The following is a 20,615-nucleotide window of genomic DNA, read 5'->3' on the forward strand; positions in this document are numbered from 1 at the left end:
CTTCCAAAATGATCATATTTTCCCACATTAGACTTCATTTGCCAACTTTTTGCCCACTTACTTAACCTATTAATAATGCTTTGCAAACTGTATGTATCCCTCTTGCAACTTGCCTTTCCACCTATTTTGGAGCGTCTTCAAATTTGGCAACAGTACATTTGGTTCCTTCCTCCAAGTCATTCCTAAATATTGTAAATAGCTGCCATCCCAGCACTGATTCCTCTGGAACCCCTCTGGTTATAGGTTGCCATCCAGTAAAGGAACCCCTTATCCCCACTCACTGTTTCCTGCCCATTAGTCAATTCTCATTCCATGCCAGAATACTACCCCCCAATAACATGGGCTCTTATCTTATGATGATGTACCTCCGGAAGTCCAAATACAACACATCTACTGGTTCCCCTCTATCCACTATGGGCTGAGACTTTGCTCATGTAAAACAATTAAAGTTCAAAAGTACTTCATTGGTTGAAACGTGCTTTGGAATTACTTAAGTACATGCGAGTGCGACTCCTTTTCTCTTCACTGTAAAACATCCTCCATTTTTCAAAAGGTATTTGATGGTGCTTTATAAATTCTCAGAAATATGATTTACACATTTCAAAATATGAAAGATTAACATTAATGTTCAGATATTATAACTGTCTAGTTACAGTTACTTTACCAGTTGAAAGAAAAGCATAAAAAGCAGCCAAGCGTTCTACATTACTTTGGTTTGCCATTCATTGATCTCTGGTGAGCAGTTTATATATATGATGAGAAATGGATCAGGCTTGGCTAAAATGTCATTCGTGGTTGAATAGTCAACCAACACTAAGCTTGGAGGAAAAATGGTCACTTATATGAGGTACTAGCTCCCAAAGAACTAAACCTCAGCAAGTGTATTACCTGGAGCATAATGGAGAATATTGAAGTGGAGGAAAGAACATTTTCTGAACTTTAGATCTTAATAACTTAGACACGTTACTTTCTTTAACTAGTAATTATTGCAATTTATGGTTGCTTTACCTCAATTGCATCCTTCAGGGAACCACCCAAGAGGAAGAAAGCTGCTGATTGTTCAAATCGTTGTTTACCTAACAATGCAAAGGCATTCTTCAATGCAGCCTTTCTCCACCTATCATCACTGAAGTTTTTCCCAAAAAACTCTGTCATCTTTTTATCGTGAAGAGACCTGCATATTTAAAAAAAATTACTCAAAATTTTATGTTTCTCCTCTTTTTCATTGAGTTCGAAACACATACAAACACAATGCCTACCAACTGAAGAATATTAGGAAAAGCAGAAACCAATTATTTCCAGTAAATGCATCAAATGTCAGTCAATTAATACATTTCTTCAGCAGATAAAATATACATCCAGTATAACTGACAAAGGGACATTATAATTGTTTAAAGAGTCACACTTCAAGATAATTTTATTTCTTCCTTTTTTGAATTGTCTCAGTCACGCATAATCTGCTCACAACATCCTCCAACCATACCCAATTCAAGAGGTACACAAAAACAATTGACTCAAAATCCTGGATCTCCCTTCCTAATAGCAATGTGGTTGTACCTACATCTCTAGAACTGCAGCAGTTCAAGAAGGTAGCTCACTACAACCACCTTCTCAAGGGCCATTAGGGATGGGCTGTCAGTGCTGGCCCAGCTAACAACATCCAAATGTCATAAATTATTATTTTTTTAATTCACCATCTTTATGGCAACTTGCTCTATTGCAACAGTGTTCAATGTTTTCTTTTATTCTTTATGCAGGTAGTTAATATGATTAACAGGGTCTTGCTCCCACACGTAAGTAGTAGTAGTGGAAAATACATTAATCCTTCTTATCCAGAGTATGATGCACGGTAAAAGGGGCAGCACGGTAGCATGGTGGTTAGCATAAATGCTTCACAGCTCCAGGGTCCCAGGTTCGATTCCCGGCTGGGTCACTGTCTGTGTGGAGTCTGCACGTCCTCCCCGTGTGTGCGTGGGTTTCCTCCGGGTGCTCCGGTTTCCTCCCACAGTCCAAAGATGTGCGGGTTAGGTGGATTGGCCATGATAAATTGCCCTTAGTGTCCTAAAGAATAAGGTTAATTGGGGGGTGGTGGGTTAAGGGTATGGGGTGGATACGTGGGTTTGAGTGGGGTGATCATTGCTCGGCACAACATTGAGGGCTGAAGGACCTGTTCTGTGCTGTACTGTTCTATATCTATATCTAAATCTATAATTTTGGACAAGAAATACTGATTTTAGTTTTAAATATCGCTCAGCACAGCTCAGACATCCTTCTGATGAAAAGTATTATAAAAAGAAAAACAAATCACATGCAATCTTACCCAAGTGGAAGCCTGAAATACTAGCCTCATTGACAGAATTCATGCCTGTGCTAGGGATGGGGACAATGCCGCTCGCACCAAGAGTGAAACATTAGAAAGCCTTACCGGAACAGACCCCATAATACAGCCTTTTTCTTCATTGCAAGATAAAATATAGCTGCCTCTAAGGGATCATTATTTCTCTGGAATGCAGCCTTGGCAACCTGTATTTTTTAGGAAAAAAAATCACTTGAGTAGCCAATTAATACATAAAATTACGAATCAAACACAACTTACTACTTGAAAAAGTCTTCCAAGCCACATAGAAATCACTATTCCCAGGTTAACAAAATTATACTATGTGAGAAAACAATTCCATTTGACCTTTCAACTCCTGTTCCTTTAGCCTGAAACCTTCACTGTAGTGAAAAATCTGCTTGGAATTTACTACATAATCTAGCAAAATCTGAAAATATCCAAGTGAAACAAGTCATTTTCCTCAACACTGTCTTATTATCAAAATTCATGATTGTATTTGGTTATTGAGACAGCCAAGAAATACCTTACAGCATTATCAAGAGGTACAGCTTCTTATCACCAAACACCTGGATCCCACACAAAATAATATGTCTGCTCTGTTAGATGCTTTTCTTTATTCTTGCTGCAGCATATTCACTGGCTCAGGGAGGGGTGACTTGCTAGCTAAACCCAAATTTTCAACAGAATTCAGCCATGTAACAGTTCAGTCCCTCAAAGAAAATTTCAGCAATAGGATAATTCTTCAGTTGTTGAATGGCAAATATGCCAAAAACGGTTGCTGGAGATGGAGAAAATCAAATCATATTTCTTGCAACGTTAAATAAGGGATATTTGTCCCCTTCTTGAAAGAGAAAAATTCTATTGATATACTAGGAAAGCATTATCACAAATAACCAAATAATGGAAAGAAGAAAAAGGCAGGCTTTCGCTACCACCAGTCATCTCAAAGTGCTTTACATTCATTGAAGTACTTATTCAAAAGTAATCTTGGCTGTAATGTTGGAAACATGGTGATGAAATACTGACTGAGGGGTAACTACTGGCTAGAACAACTCCCTTGCTTCACTTCAAATATTGTCTCCTCTTGGTAGATGTAGCATGGGATTTCCCCGTTTTCACACCGGCGGGAAATTCCAGTCCAATATCGGTGCACTGATTTACCAGCGACGATGGGTGCTGTCACCAGGAAATCCCGTTGCCAATGACGGGGTGGGATGATCCTGCTGGCAGGCTAACTCCGCCGCTAAAAACCTGCGGCGGGGTGGTCAGTAAATCCCACCCGTAATACTGGTTTAATGGCTCGTCTGAAAGACTGCACCACCCATCACTGTGACATCCTGCAGTACTGAAAAGGGGCATCAGCTTTGTTTTTGTGCTCAAGCCTTGGAGTGGGCTTGAACCCCGAAATTTGCAACTCAATACACAAGACCCATCATGGCTGATACCGAAAATGGGTATTTGCTCAAAGCAGGGAAATAAATTAGTGTACATCTCTACAACAGCTGGGAAGCTCCCAATTCTTTATCATGAATGGATAAGTTAAAAAAATCTTAACGATGCATGGATCTGACACAACTGTCCCTGTGGATAATCTGAAACACTGGATGATCCACATAAAAAGAGGCTGTTAATAAAACTCAATTTTCTATCTTGAGGTATCGTAAGGGTTCATTTATTAATAATCAGTGTTGTCTGCCAATACAGAAACACAGGCAAATCAACATTGGAGATCCTAATTGCAATAAAACACAGCAAAAGTAATCAAAATCCTAATTATTTTTAAATAGAAACATTCAAAAATAAACAAATGCATGGTACCTTTTCCATACATCTACGAAGAATGTTTGTGCTGCGCACCCACCAACCCACACCCATGGCTCTAAGCTCTGACCAGTGGGGATCTCCTCTCTGCATTGCAGGGATCATGTTTAGCAGCTCTTCTTCTGCCTCTGAATGAAAGGCCCAGGCAAAATGACAAGTAGACAAACCTGTAAAAACAAACAACATGTCCACAAATCAAGAATAAAGGATACAGTACTGTAGTGATTATGATACCAAGTTAGTAATCCAGAGATCTAAATATATAATCTAGCAATATGAATTCAAATTCCAACATGGCAGTGTGCGAATTTGAACTCGGTTAAAAAGAATAAATGAATGTGGAATAAAAAGCGAGCATGAGTAACTGCCAAAACGCCCCAACTAGTTACTGTCCTTTAGGGAAGGAAACAGGTTGGCCTGCGTGCAACTTGATGCAATGTGATTGACTGTTAATTGCCTTCTGAAAGAGCCTAACAAGTCACTCAATTGCATCAAAATATTACAAACATTTTCAAGAATATAACCAGATGGACCACATTGTAATTGAGACATGATAAAGGTATTCTTTTTTTTAAAAATAATTTTGATTGAAAATTTTTTACAAAATATATAACAAACAGTAACAAGCAACAATAAAACAACATAATAATAAGCATAACATCCCCAAGACCGTAGCAACGCATATATCGAACCCCCCCCCCCCCCCCCCACCCCCAGTAAACAAGAGAACTGGAAAATAAATTTAAAATAAATAAAATAAACATAGTCAACACCCACCCCCCCGCCCTTTTCACCCCCGGGTTGCCGCTGCTGCGGACCTAGTTCCCTATCGCTGAGCCAGAAAGTGGAGGAAAGGCTGCCACCGCCTAAAGTACCCTTGTACCGATCCTCTCAGGGTGAATTTGACCTTCTCCAGCTTAATAAAACCCGCCATGTCATTGATCCAGGTCTCCACGCTTGGGGGTCTCGCATCCTTCCACTGTAGCAAGATCCTCCGCCGGGCTACTAGGGACGCAAAGGCCAAAACACCGGCCTCTCTCGCCTCCTGCACTCCCGGCTCCACCGCAACACCAAAAATCGCGAGTCCCCAGACAGGTTTAACCCTGGATCCTACCACCCTCCACACCATCCTCGCCACCCCTTTCCAGAATTCCTCCAGTACCGGGCATGCCTAGAACATATGGGCATGGTTCGCTGGACTCCCCGAACACCTGACACACCTGTCTTCGCCTCCAAAGAACCTACTCATCCTAGTCCCGGACATATGGGCCCGGTGCAGCACCTTGAATTGGATGAGGCTAAGCCGTGCACATGAGGAGGAAGAGTTAACCCTCTCCAGGGCATCCGCCCATGTCCCATCCTCGATCTGCTCCCCCAGTTCCTCCTCCCACTTAGCCTTTAGCTCCTCTACTGACGCCTCCTCCACCGCCTGCATTGCCTTGTAGATATCAGATACCTTCTCATCCCCGGCCCAGACCCCCGAAAGCGCCCTGTTCCTCACCCCCCTCGCGGGAAGCAAAGGGAATCCCTCCACCTGCCGCCTAGCAAACGCCTTTACCTGCAGGTACCTGAACATGTTCCCCGAGGGGTCTCAAATTTCTCCTCCAACTCTCCCAGGCTCGCAAACCTCCCATCAATGAACAGGTCCCTCAACTTTCTGATGCCCGCTCTGTGCCAACCCTTGAACCCCCCCCCCATCAATGTTCCCCGGGACGAACCGATGGTTCCCCCTTAGCGGGGCCTCCATCGAGCCCCTCCACTTGCCCCCTATGTCGCCTCCACTGCCCCCAGATCTTGAGGGTAGCCGCCACCACCGGACTCGTGGTATACCTCGTAGGAGGGAGCGGCAACGGCGCCGTTACCAGCTCCCCCAGGCTTGTGCCTCCACAGGACGCCATCTCCAACCTTTTCCATGCCGCCCCCTCCCCCTCCATCACCCACTTGCGCACCATCGCCACATTGGCCTCCCAATAATACCCCGAGAAATTGGGTAACGCCAGCCCCCCACCATCTCTGTCCCGCTCCAAGAAGACCCTCTTCACCCTCGGGGTCCCATGCTCCCAAACAAAGCTCATGATGCTGCTAGTCACCCTCCTAAAAAAGGCCCTAGGGATAGAGATGGGCAAACACTGAAAAAGGAACAAGAACCTCGGGAGCAACGTCATTTTGACGGACTGCACTCTACCCGCCAGCGATAGCGGCACCATGTCCCACCTTTTAAATTCCTCTTCCATCTGCTCCACAAGCCTGGAAAAATTAAGCTTGTGGAGAGTCCCCCAACTCCTGGCCACCTGCACCCCCAGGTACCTAAAACTCTTCACTACCCTCTTAAACGGGAGCCTACCAATTCCCTCCTCCTGATCACCCGGGTGCACTACAAATACCTCGCTCTTGCCCAGATTAAGCTTATAGCCCGAAATGCCCCCAAACTCAGCCAACAGCTCCATCACCCCCGGCATTCCCCCCACTGGGTCCGCCACATACAGCAGCAGGTCGTCCGCATACAGCGATACCCAATGTTGCTCCCCACCCCATACCAGGCCCTCCACCTCCTCGACTCCCTCAACGCCATAGCCAGAGGTTCAATTGCCAGTGCAAAAAGCAAGGGCGACAGGGGGCACCCCTGCCTGGTCCCACGGTAGAGCCTGAAGCACTCTGACCTCCTTCCATTAGTAACTACACTCTCTATTGGGGCCTCATAAAGCAACCTCACCCATTTGATGAACCCCTCCCCAAATCCAAACCTCTCCAGCACCTCCCACAGGTACCCCCACTCAACCCTATCAAAGGCCTTCTCTGCATCTAGCGCCACCACTATTTCCGCCTCCCCCGCTGGCATCATCATAACATTTAACAACCTCCGCACATTCATGTTAAGCTGTCTTCCCTTGACAAATCCTGTCTGATCCTCGTGTATCACCCCTGGCACACAGTCCTCTATCCTGGTGGCCAGGATCTTCGCCAGCAACTTAGCACCCATATTGAGGAGCAAGATTGGCCTGTATGATCCGCACTGCAGGGCGTCCTTATCCCGCTTCAGGATCAGAGAAATCAGCGCCCGTGACATCGTCGGGGGCAAAGCCCCCCCCCCAATGCCTCAGTGAAGGCCCGCACCAACAGGGGGCCCACAAGGTCTGCATAGTTTTTATAAAATTCCACCGGGAACCCATCCGGCGCCTTCCCTGACTGCATTTGACCAATCCCCCTGACTAGCTCCTCCAACTCAATCGACGCCCCCAGCCCCTCCACCTGCACCCTTTGGGAAACGTAGCTTGTTCATAAAGCTTTCCATTCACACACACACACACCCCCCCCCCCCCTCCCTCAGTGGCTCCGACCGGTACAGTTCCTCGTAAAAGTCCCTAAAGGCCCCGTTCACCTCTGCCCCCTTCCGCACCACATTCCCACCCTTATCATTCACTCCACCAATTTCCCTAGCCACATCCCGCCTGCGGAGCTGATGCGCCAGCATCCTGCTCGCCTTCTCCCCATACTCATAAACCGTGCCTTGCGCCTTCCTCCACTGTGTCTCCGCCTTTCAGGTGGTCAGCAAGTCGAACTTGGCCTGCAAGCTACACCGTTCCCCCAACAATCCCTCCTCCGGGGCTTCCGCGTACCTCCTATCCACATCTAGGAGCTCCCCCACCAGTCTCTCCCTCCTTTCCCTATGGGTCAGCATGGAAATCAGCTCCCCCCGGATCACAGCCTTCAGAGCCTCCCAAACCATCCCCACCCGGACCTCCCCCGTATCGTTGGCCTCAAGGTACCCCTCAATACTTCCCCGGACCCTCCGACACACCTCCTCATCAGCCAGCAACCTCACGTCCAGACGCCACAGCGGGCGCTGGTCCCGCACCTCCCCCACCTCCAGATCGACCCAGTGCGGAGCATGATCTGAAATTGCTATGGCCGAATACTCGGCATCCTCCACCCTCGGGATCATTCCCCTACTCAGGACGAAAAAATCTATTCAGGAGTAAACCCTTTGCACATGGGAGGAAAAGGAATACTCCCGCGCCCTCGGCCTCCCAAACCTCCAGGGATCCACCCCTCCCATCTGGCCCATAAACCCCCTCAGCACCTTGGCTGCCGCCGGCCTCTTACCCGTCCTTGAACTGGACCGGTCTGGTGGGGGATCCAGCACCGTGATAAAGTCTCCCCCCATGATCAGGCCCCCTGCCTCCAGGTCCGGAATGCAGCCCAACATACGCCTCATAAAGCCAGCGTCATCCCAATTCGGGGCATACACGTTTACCAGCACCACCTTCTCTCCCTGCAGCCTACCCTTCACCATAACAAACCTGCCCTCCTTGTCCGCCACCACCTCAGACGCATCGAACGCCACCCTCTTCCCCACCAGAATCGCCACCCCCCGGTTCTTCGCGTCCAATCCTGAGTGAAAAACCTGCCCCACCCATCCCTTCCTCAGACGAACCTGGTCCGCCACCTTCAAGTGGGTCTCCTGGAGCATAGCCACGTCCGCCTTCAGCCCCTTCAAATGAGAAAATACCCTAGCCCGCTTAACCGGCCCATTCAGCCCCCTCACGTTCCAGGTGATCAGCCGGATCAGAGGGCACCCCGCCCCCCTCCCCCGCCGACTAGCCATAGCTCATCGACTGCTCGCCCCAGGCCAGCACACCCCGCCCGAGCCCGCGCTTTCACACTGCCCCACCCCACCTTTCTGGCGCAGCTCCCAAATTCCAGCTCCACCCCATCCCCCAGCCACGTACAGGAAAAAAAAACAAACCCCCAACATTCCCCACATAACACAAAACTATGCCCAACAAAACCAGGAAACAGAGCAAGAACCAGCATAAAAAACACATATCTAAATTACAAAAACAGCAACAGCAAAAATAGTAACAACCGTAGTACACAAGACCCCGTAGCCCCCAAACCCTAGTTCGAGTCCAGCTTCTCCGCCTGCCCAAAGGCCCACGCCTCCTCCGGGGACTCGAAGTAGTAATGCCGGTCCTTATATGTTACCCACAGACGCGCAGGCTGCAGGATTCCAAATTTAACCTGCTTGTTAAATTTGTTAAAGCACCACCTTCGTCCGGTTGAACCCAGCCCGCTGCTTAGCCACCTCCGCACTCCAGTCCTGGTAGATTCGCACTACCGAGTTCTCCCACTTGCTGCTCCTCTCCTTCTTGGCCCAGCGCAGCACACACTCCCGGTCACTGAACCGATGGAACCGCACCAGCACCGCCCGCGGGGGTTCATTCGCCTTGGGCCTCCTGGCCAGCACTCTGTGGGCTCCCTCAAGCTCCAGGGGCAGATGGAAGGACCCCGCCCCCATCAACGAATTCAGCATCGTGGCCACATAGGACGGAAGATCCAACCCCTCCAGCCCCTCCGCCAGGCCCAGGATCCTCAAATTCCTCTGCCTCGTGCAAAAGTCCAACTCCTCCAAGCGGTCTTGCCACTTTTTCTGAAGTGCCTCGTGCATCTCCACCTTCCCCACGAGGACCACGGCCTCCTCCTCCCGATCAGCGGCCTGCTGCTGCAACTCCTGAATGGCCGCCCCCTGGGCTGTCTGGGTCTCAAGCAGCTTGCTGGTAATCGCATTCAGCGAGTCCAGCAACTGAGCCTTCAGCTCCGCAAAACAGCACAGAAGAGCAGCTTGCTGCTCCTGCGCTCACTTCCACCAATCCTCGGGTGCTCCGCCGGCCGCCATTTTGTCCTCCTTCCCCCGCTTTTTCTGGGGAGCTGCTGCAGCCCTTTTCTTTTCCCCACTCCGGGTGCGCACCATAAATTTCGGGGAATGTTCCTCCAAACACCTTCCCCCACCGGGAATGGTCGAAACAGCGCCGTTTGGGGCCCTAAAACAGGCCCGAAAGTCCTTTGATAGCTGGAGCTGCCGAACGTGTGGCTGAGCTCCGCATCACCGCAACCGGAAGTCATAAAGGTATTCTTAGACCAGCCAGCTTCGCAAGATCTCCTTCAGCAACACCTGGAGACATGTACCAAAGCTGTTCTACAGACTAGGCAAGCAACAGTTTGACAGAATTATACTCAGAATTGCACATATTAGTCAATATTCTGACTTATCATCCCTGGTTAACCCCTGTCTCACCAGCAGTAAAGACTTACAAGAGGTGTCAGCGCATTGGTACACAGTCTGGAGGGAGTGACAGCATTGACTCCATATTTCATCTGATGAGGTTTCGTAGTATCAAGTCAAACATAGGCAAGGAAACCCTCTTATAACTACCTCATGCACCTGAATTATCAGTACATGAACATACTGGTGACCAATTATAAGAAGTACAAACTGTGTTAATAGTAAGGGACTTCAATGCCCATCAACCACGAGTAGCTCAGTAGTTCCCCCAGTGGCTGAGGACTTGGGCACCAGACTGGGCCTACAGCAGGTGGTGCGAGAACAAAAACAAGGGGAAAAATAATTATTTAAGGACAAATGCATCTGTCCATATTGTTGGTAGATGTGGCCAATGTAGTCTTGGAGAAAACAAATTCCATCTTCATACTGAGGACACCCTCCATTGTATTGTGTGGCACAATCGTCATGCTAAAAGGGACAGATAAAGCACAGTTCCAGTTCTAAACTCAGCATCCAGGAGGTGCTGTGTTCCAGCAGTAGCAGGATTCCACTATAATCTGTAAAGTCATGTCCTGGCATATCCCTGCCTCCACCATTGTCAGCAAACCAGGGAAACAACCTTGGTTCCATGAGGAGTGTAGGAGAACATGCCAAGAGCATTACCTAACAATGAGGTAACAATTGGTGAAACTAAAATACAGGAGTATATACAGAAGGAAGGTAGACAGAAAACAGGGATCTCTTGACCAGTGAGTCTAACGCCGGTAGTAGTGAAGTTACTAGAATCCATTATCAAGGATTTTATTGCACAGCATTTGGAAAGCAGGTGTAATTAGACAAAGTCAGCATGGAGAAAGGGAAATCATGCTTGACAAATCTACTAGAATTCTTTGAAGATGTAACAAGTAGAGCTGACCAGGTAGAACTGGTGGTTGTGGTTTATTTAGACTTTCAGAAGGCTTTCGACAAGGTCTCACCCAGCAGATTACTGTGTAAAGTTGAAGCGCATGGGATTGCGGGTAGTATCTTGAGATTTATAGAACGTTGGTTAGCAGACAGGAAGCAAAAATTTGGAATAAATGGGTATTTTTCCAATTGGCAGGCAGTGACTAGTGGGGTACCACAGGGATCTATACTAGGACCTTAACTGTTTACATTATATATTAATGATTTGGACAAGGGAACTAAATTTATTATCTCCAAATTTGCAGATGATACAAAGTTGGATGGGAGGGTGATCTGTGAGGAGGATGTAGAGATGCTTCAGTGGGATTTGGACAGGCCGACTGAGTGGGCACATGCATGGCAGATGCAGTATAATGTGGATAAATGTGAGGTTATCCGCTTTGGTCGCAAAAATAAGGCAGATTATTACTTGAATGGGTGCAAATTGAGAGACATGGATACCCAGCGATACCTTAGTATCCTCGTGCATCAGTCGCTGAAACTAAGCGCATAGGTACAGTAGGTAGTAAAGAAGTCAAATGGTATGTTGGCTTTCACAGCAAGAGGACTTGAGTATTGGAATATGGATATTTTACTGCAATTGTAAAGGGCATTGGAGAGGCCACACCTGGAGGAAGGATGTTCTGTTGTGGAGGAAGTGCAGAAAAGGTTTACCAGGCTGATTCCTGTGATGGCGAGACTATCATATGAGGAGTGACTAAATCGATCAGGATGATACTCATTGGAGTTTAGAAGAGTGAGAGGGGATCTCATAGAAACTTGAAAAATTCTAACTGGATTAGACTGGGTAGATTCAGAAAGAATGTTCCCAATGGTGGTGTGTGTCTGTGAGTGAGGGAGTGAATGGGTTTGTGTGTTTGGGGGGGGGGGGGGGGGGGGGGGGGCAAGATAAGGGCATTGAACTTGATGACCAGCCGTGACCATAACGAATTATGGAATGGCCTTCTCCTGCTTCTAATTTCTATCTACATTTCTATGTAAATACAAGCTATGAGCTAAATTAAACGCTCCCACAACCGATCAGATCAATGCTCTGCAGTTTGGCCACAATCATGAATGATGGTGGATAAAAACAACTAAAAGGACGAAGAACTCCATGAATATCCCCATCCTCAATGATGGCAAAATTAGTCTAAGAGACAAGCTGATGCATTTGCAATCACCTTCAGTTAGCAGTGCTGATTTGATGATCCATCATAGCTTCCTCCAGAGATCTCAAGCATCACAGGTGCCATTTTCAAATAATTCAAGTCACTAAACATGGCATCAAGAAACGACTAAAACTACTAGATGTGGCTTAGGCTATGGGACCCGAAAACATCCTGGTTACAGTGCTGACAATTTGTACTCCAGAAACTATCTGTGCCAAGTTGTTTCAGTACAGCTGCAACAATGGTATCGACCCAACAACACTAATAACTGTCCAGGATGTTCTGTCCACAAAAGGCAAAAAAATCCAAGCCTGTTCCTGTGCTGTAATTTTCTTTGTTCTTGTTCTATCCAAACATGAATGGGGGTACAGTGATTAGCACTACTGCCTCACAGCGCCAGGGACCAAGGTTTAATTCTGGCCTTGGGTGACTGTCGAAATGGAGCTTGCACATTCTCCCAGTGTCTGCGTGGGTATCCTCCGGGTACTCCAGTTTCCTCCCACAGTCCAATGATATGCAAGTTAGCTGAATTGGCCATGTTAAAATTGCCCCTTAGTGTCCACAAAAGAAAAGAGTTAGGTGGGGCTTTGGGGATAGGGCTGGGGCATGGGCCTGAATAGGGTGCTCCTTTGGAAGACCTGAGCAGGCAGGCTAGATGGGCTGAATGGCCTTCTTCTATGCTGTGGGTTTTCTCTGATTCAATGACCCCATAGACTTATCTCATCATCAGAAAAATGAGGCTACCAAGCAGCAATAATTCTTTAATTCAGTAATGCTGTACTGAAACAACAAGCTATGCTTTGTAATGGGGGCAAGCTCAAGTGAATGCAAGGGGCAGCCCTCTTAAAAAAACATATAAAGAAAGGATGTTTTGAGCAATACTTTGGCACTCTCCAAGGTGGACCTTTGGAATACCTAGAGGGCTGCCCCGATCGCAATAAAGAATATTCTAAAGTATGGACGTGTTCGAGAGTACTTTCTTCCGGACTGAGAGACAAGTGAATTAAAGACGCATTCACATTTGTATTCCAGATCACAACAATTCTCTTGACCACTACCTCATCCCGTACCTTATTCGCTCCCGCCACTGATGCATAGTGGTCGCAATGTATACCATCTAATAAATATAATGCGAAGACGTCTTTGACAGCATTTCTTAAAACTGTGACCTACATCACTTCAAAGCACATGAGCAGCATAAGTCTTTGAGCTACCTCCAAGTTCCCCTCCAAGTCATGGGCGCATATCCTTGTTCCTTCACTGTCTTTGGGCCAAAATCCCAGAACTCCCACCTAACAGCGCTGTGGAGTGTCTACCACATGGACTGCAGAAAGTCAAGGCGGCAGCTCATTACCACCACTTCTCAACTTAAGCATGTCCCGAAATGCTGAAATTGCTGGCAAAGTCCAAATGTCATATATAAAGTGATTAAAAATAAATTCTCGAAATTGTTTTACAGTGATAGTACATTTAAAGGTTCTAAAACAATTTATGAGATGTATTCTACATTAGGGCTGTATAGGATTGTCCACACATTACAAGGCACATTATGGAAGCTGTATTGCTAAAGGTACAACGTATCAGGTGGAAAGTTAGACAATAAATACTTTGTGTATGCTAGAACTGGTTTTAAGGTACTTATAGGAATTAAGAGTTTCAGTTGCATCTTTAATTTGATTACAGGAGATACTCTAACCATTTTTATTTATTTACCTTGACGAAGAAGTTGTGCTCGATAGACTGGAGGTAATGATGTCAATAGGAATGTATGGAGCCGCATGGCTAAGAGAAACCTCAATCCACATTCATCAAGTGTTTCTCCACCTGGAAAAAAAAGAACCATTTGATTTTTTTTTGCATATTACGTAATTTCAATTTCCAAAACTCTTCGGCTAGAAAGAAATGTAAGAGCAGGGTACTTTAAATTGTTGACAGAACTAATCTGTCTGTTGTATTTATAAAAACAAGCATCATTAAACTAATCCTGCTGCCCCACTCTCCCACTAGATCTGCATCTTCCTGTGCATGAAATGCTTACTCAGTTTTCCTCAAATGAATTAGATTAAAGCATGCAGCAATGACTCAGTGGCAGAGCATTCCGTCCCAAATCTTCCAATTAAGGTCGGAACACCTATTTGTGACCTCGATTTGACAAAAGTATTCACTTCCTCTAATTTTCTGCCAATCTTCCGATGCAAGATCCTGCAGAATCAGGTAGCACAGAAAACCTTGGATCATCAGCAAAAGGAATCCATGCAGAAGCCACGCACACCGCCATCTATGCACTAGCCATCATATTCTGCCAAGTGTTCACGAACACAATGAAGAGCTTTGTGCAGTTGTGTTCACAACACTAGAGGATGCAGAGGAGATTCACCAGGATGTTGCCTGGGCTGGAGCGTTTCAGCTTTAAAGAGAGATTTGGTAGACTGGGCTTGTTTTCCTTGGAGCACAGAAGGTCGAGGGTGGACCTGATAGACGTGTATAAGATTATAAGGGGCAGAGATAGGATGGGTCGGAAGGAACTATTCCCCTTCACAGAGGGGTCAATAAACAGGGGGCATTGATTTAAGGTTTGGGAGAGGGCTTTTAGAGGGGTGTGAGGAAAGGGTGCTGTGAATCTGGAACTCACTGCCTAAAAGGGTCAGAGAGAGAGGGAGGAACCTCACAACATTTGAGAAGTATTGACGTGAGCACTTGAAATATCATAGCATACAAGGCTACGGGCCAAGTGCTGGAACATAGGGATTAGAGTGCATATGTGCTTAATGGCTGGCACGGACACGATGGGCCAAAGGGTTCTTTCTGTGCTGTAAAACTACGATATTTAAACAGCATTTCAGTGTGATCGTGAATGAGTGTCTTAGGGTGGGTGAGCTAAGTGGGTAAAGGAGTACAGTATAAACTGGATAGGATGGTGAAGTAGGGTCAGAGGAATCACAAGGGTTGGGGAAGGGGTGGGAGGCGGAGGGAGTAAATGGAGATTTTTGGGGGATTAGTTATCCAGAAGTTCAACTAGGTTTGGAAGGAGCTGTTCATGAGTTATTGCAAGGAATTAAGATGGTGGATGGGATGTCAATTAAACTGGTTGCTTTTTCGTAGATGGTGCTGAGTTTCTTGAATGTTCCTGGAACTGCATGCATCCAGGCAGTATTCCACCACATTCCTGACTTGTGCCCTGTAGTGGTGGACAGGAGGTGAGTAATCCGATGCAGAATCCTAGCCTCTAACCTACACATGCGACCACAGTATTTATATAGTTAAGTTCAGGTCAATGAGACATCCCAGAACGTTGATTTTGGGGGATTCGGCAATGGCAAGGACTTTGAATGTCAATAGGAGAAGACAGGGTGGCACGTCGGCGCAGTAGTTAGCACTGCTGCCTCAGTGCTGAGGACCCGGGTTCGATCACGGCCCATGTGGAGTTTGCAAATTCTCCCCATATCTGCGTGAGTCTCAACCCACAACCCAGAAGATATGCAGAGTAGGAGGATCGGCCACACTAAATTGCCCCTTAATTGGAAAAAAAGAATTGGGTATTTAACATTTATATTTTTAAAAAGTCAATAGGGGATGATTAGATTCTTTGTTGAAGTAAGTCATTGTCTGGCACTCAAGTCACCCCACGTCTGACGGTTGTACAGATCTTGTGGCATGTGGACTGCTTTAGCATCAGAGGAGTCACAAACGTACTGTGTAATCATGAGTGGACATCCTCTGTTCTGCCTTTATGATGGAGGGAAGGTCATTGATGACATGACTGAAGATGGTTGGGCCTGGGACATTATACTGAGGAAACCCTGCAGTGATGTCCTGGAACTGAGATGATTGGCCTCCAATCGGCACAACCATCTTCCTTTGTGCTGGGTATGACTCCCAACTTGTGGCAACTTTCCCCTCTGGTTCCTATAGACTTCAATTTTCCAAGGGATCCTTGGTGCCACACTTGGGTCAAATTCTGCCTTGATGCAGTCACCCTCACCTCACAAATTCAGCTCTTTATACCCATGTTTGGGCCAAGGTTGTCATGAGGTCTGGAGCCAAGTAGCCTATGAGGAATTCAATACGGGCCAGTTAGCAGGTCATTGTTGTCGATGCCATCCTTCATCATCTTGTCGATCATCAAGAGGCCATCGATGGGCCGGTAACTGGCTGGATTTGATTGGTTCTGCTTTTTGTGGACAGGACATGCCTGGGCAAATTTCCGCATTTATAGAAAATGCCCGTGTTGCAACTATACTGGAAAAACCTGGCTCGGGAACAGTTAGTTCAGGAGCACAAGTCTTCTGCACTGCTGCCAGAATGTTGTGAAGACCCATAGACATCAATCTTTCGTGATGTTATATGGAGTGTATCGAGTTGGCTGAAGATTGGCATGCTGGGATTTCAAGTGGAGGCTAAGATGAAACATCGGCTCAGCAAGTCTGGCTGAAGATGGTTGCAAATCCTTCGGCCTTGCCTTCTGCATTCATACTGGGCTCCATACATGACTGAGGATGGTGTGGTTATGAAGCCTCCTCTCCCATTTAGCTGTTTATTTGTCCAACGCCATTTTTTCTTATTCTTTTGTGTGATGTTTGCATTGCTGGCAAGGCCAACATTTATTTCTCATTCATAATTTCCATGAAGTGTGAACAATCTTCTTGAACCGCTGCAGTTCATACAGTATAGGTACCCTCAAAGTTGCTGAGAAGAGAATTTCAGGATTCTGATCCAGTGACCGTGAAGGAATGGCGATATAGTTCCACGTCAGGATGGTGTGAGACTTGGAAAAAAAACTTGCAGCAGGCGGTGCTCCCATATGTCTGCTGCCCTTGCCCTTCCAGGTGGTTGAGGTGGCAAATTTAAAAGGGGCTTCTAACCAGCACTGACAAGTTGCTGCAGTGCATCTTGCATTTGGTACATATTGCTGCCATTATCCATCAGTGGTAGCATGGCTATTTAGGTTGGTGGATGGGATACAAATCAAGTGGACTCCTTTGCCCTGGATAATGTCAAATTCCTTAAGTGTTATTGGAGTCACACTCATTCAGGCAAGTGGTGAATATTCCATCACATTCCTGGCTTATGCATTGTAGATGGTGGGCAGGTTTTGGGAAGTCAGGATGTGAGTTACACACTGCAGAATCTCCAGCCTCTGTCCTATTCTTGTAACCACAGTACTATATGGCTGTTACAATTTGGTTTCTGGTCAATGGGGTAATACAATTGAATGTCAAGGGAGATAGTTAGATTCTCTCTTGTTGGGGATGGTTGATGCCTGGCATTCCAGTGGAGAGAATGTGACTTGCCAATTTATCAGTCCAAGACTGAAAGTGGGTCCAGGTCTTTCTGAAAATAGACTGCTTCAGTATCTCAGGAGGAGTTGTGAACGGTCCTGAACATTGCGCAATCATTAGTAAGCATCCCCAATTGTCCTGGGCAGAATGGAAACAGAAGTTTCAAAGCCTTAGTCAATGGAACTACATAAATGACCAGTATCAATTATATATTTCTTACGCCACTGACTATTAAAATTGAATGGGAGATTTAGTAACTTGGGAGAAATAGGCAGCGAAGATATTGGCGGCATTCATGAAATAGAAGGGGGGGAGTGGACACTGAGATATGTGCCAATGTATTGGCGCTTAGGCTGGAGTGCCTCCCGCAGGTGGTGGGTGAGGACCAGATCGGATTTGTAATGGAGGCGGTTAGCAGCGAATGCACGGCACCTGTTAAATGTGGTTCTGTCCCTGGCAGAAGGGGAGGAGCAGGAGGGCATTGCGGCGTTGGAACTGGAAAAGGTATGTGACAGGGTTGAGTGGAGCTATTTGTTTGCGGTGCTGGAGCAGTTCAGTATAGGGCCTAAGTTTGTGGCACGGGTCAATTTATATACACGGATCTGAAGGTGAGCATTCACATGAACGAGGTGAGTTTGTGGTACTTCCAACTAAATAGGAGAACGAGGCAGGGGTGTCCCAAGTCCCTTCTCTTGCTTGCGTTGGCGATAGAGCCCTTGGCCATTGCGCTGAGGGGCTTGGATAAGTTGAGGGCTATAGTGGGGGACAGGGAGGGGGTGGAGCATAGGGTGTCCTTGTAAGCTGATAACCTTTTTTAAATATCGGACCTTGTTCCTACGGTGGGGGACATAATGGGCTACTAAAGAGATTTGGGGCTTTTTGGGTAACAAACCAAATTTGGAGAAGAGTGTGCGCTTTTTGGTTTCCCTACTGGGAAAGGGGACTAACTTGAGGGGAGGTTGCCATTTTGAGTGGTGGGCACTCATTTCAAATATATGGGGTGCAGGTGGCTCGGGTTTGGGCCCGGCTCCGTAAGCTGAACTCACAAGGCTGGTGGGTAGAGCCAATGCGGACTTGCAGAGGTGGGATAGCCTCCCCCTGTCGCTTGCGGGTCGGGTGCAATTGGCTTCTATTTCTAGTTTTATTCCAGTGTCTCCAGGTCTTCCTGCCAAAGGCATTTTACCTGCGAGTGCAGTAGCAGATCTCGTCATGTATTTGGCCTTACTGAATTGTATGCATTACAAATGGGCAGCAAATGCCAAGAAGGTACGGGATTGGGGTAAGGAGCCAGAAGTAGTGTGGGGAGGATGGAGGCAGACTCCTGTAGAGGTCAGATTGTTGCGATGCTGGAGATATGGAGGCAATTTCTTCAGCATTTTAAATTAGGGTTGTAATCAAAATTGATGCCGGTCCAAGAGAATCTCTTGTTTGAAATGGCTAGATTGGATTTGAGGTTTCAGGACTGGGAGAAGGGGTGGTTACACTAAAGGATCTATTCCTGGGATGACGATTCACAAGTTTGGAAGAGTTGAGCGAGAAGTTTGGGATTCTGCAGACCAAGGCTTTTAGTTATATGCAGGTGCGGGACTTTGTCAGGACGTCCTGAACTTTTCCACTGATTCCTCCCCGCTCTTTGCCAGAGGGTGTGTGTCAGTGATTGGGTGGAGGGTGGGTGGGTGGGTGGTGGTGGTGGGGGGGGGTCACCTCGGCTATTAATGGGAGGATTTATAGAAGAGGATGTAGTGCGTTTGGAGGGGGTGAAGGACAAGTGGGAGGAGGAAATGGGGGGTGGTGCTGGAGGAGGGGTGGTGGTGCGAAGTGTTGCAGAGGGTGAATGCATCGAACTCTTGTGCAAGGTTGGGGCTGATACAGTTGACGGTGATGCACAGGGTGCACCTGACAAGGTTGAGGACGAGTCGGTTGTTTGAGGGGGTGGAGGACGTTTGCGAGCAATGTAGGAAGGGGCGGGCCAATCACATACATACGTTTTGGTCGTGCTTGAAGTTCTGGGGCTCCTTCTTCAGCACCATGTCAGCGATCTTGCAAATGGACTTAGAGCCCAGTCCCCTGGGAGCCATATTCGGGGCTTTAGAAGTGCGAAGCGAGACAGACGTTTTAGCCTTCGCCTCACTGGTAGCTAAGAGGCTGGTTCTGTTGCGGAAGAGATCCACCCTGTGCTTCAATGTGGTTGGGAGACATGCATTCCGCGGTGTAGACTCGATGGGCTGATGGGCTTTTTCTGCATTGTATTTTTCCGTGATTCTATGACGATGGAGTTTCTGTGTTTGGAGAAAGTGAATTTCACCGAGAAGAAATGCGGAAGGGTTTCATACGAGATGGCTCCCGTTTATTTATCACTTTACGGAACTGGCCTCTGTCAGCTGTTGGGGGTTAGCTTCAGGTTCATGGGTGTTGGTTGGTGGGGGGTGTTGAATTGTTCGAATAGTTTTTTGTTTAACCTTGGATTTATATATTTTTATTAAAACATTTGTAGGCAGGAAGTGCACATCCTACACATATTTTTATAATAGATATCCAAGTTAAAGGTATTAATTTCAAAGAACAAAGAAAAATACAGCACAGGAACAGGCCCTTCGGTCCTCCAAGCCCATGCCGACCATGCTGTCCGACTAAACTACAATCTTCTACACTTCCTAGGTCCTATACCCATCTTATTCATGAATTTGTCAAGATGCTCTTTAAATGCCACTATCGTCCCTGCTTCCATCACCACCTCCGGCAGCGGGTTACAGGCACCCACTACCCTCTGTGTAAAAAAACTTGCCTCGTACATCTACTCTAAACCTTGTCCCTCACACCTTTAACCTATGCCCCCTAGTAATTGATCCCTCTACCCTGGGGAAAAGCCTCTGACGATCCACTCTGTCTATGCCCCTCATAATTTTGTAGACCTCTATCAGGTCACCCCTCAACCTCCGTCGTTCCAGTGAGAACAAACCGAGTTTATTCAACCGCTCCTCATAGATAATGCCCTC

General features: G+C 46.8%; 1 protein-coding gene across 1 annotated transcript in view; it reads right to left on the bottom strand.

The window, feature by feature from the left end:
• LOC119970433 (dmX-like protein 1) overlaps window positions 1-20,615 on the bottom strand; it is a 332,281-nt gene that overhangs the window by 151,973 nt on the left and 159,693 nt on the right. Inside the window, 4 exon segments of the mRNA XM_038805043.1 lie at window positions 1,009-1,174; window positions 2,426-2,523; window positions 4,157-4,326; window positions 14,054-14,164. Of these exon segments, the coding sequence (XP_038660971.1) occupies window positions 1,009-1,174; window positions 2,426-2,523; window positions 4,157-4,326; window positions 14,054-14,164 (545 nt within the window).

This window comes from Scyliorhinus canicula, chromosome 8 (genome assembly GCF_902713615.1).
Source record: "Scyliorhinus canicula chromosome 8, sScyCan1.1, whole genome shotgun sequence".
NCBI classification, from domain to species: domain Eukaryota; kingdom Metazoa; phylum Chordata; class Chondrichthyes; order Carcharhiniformes; family Scyliorhinidae; genus Scyliorhinus; species Scyliorhinus canicula.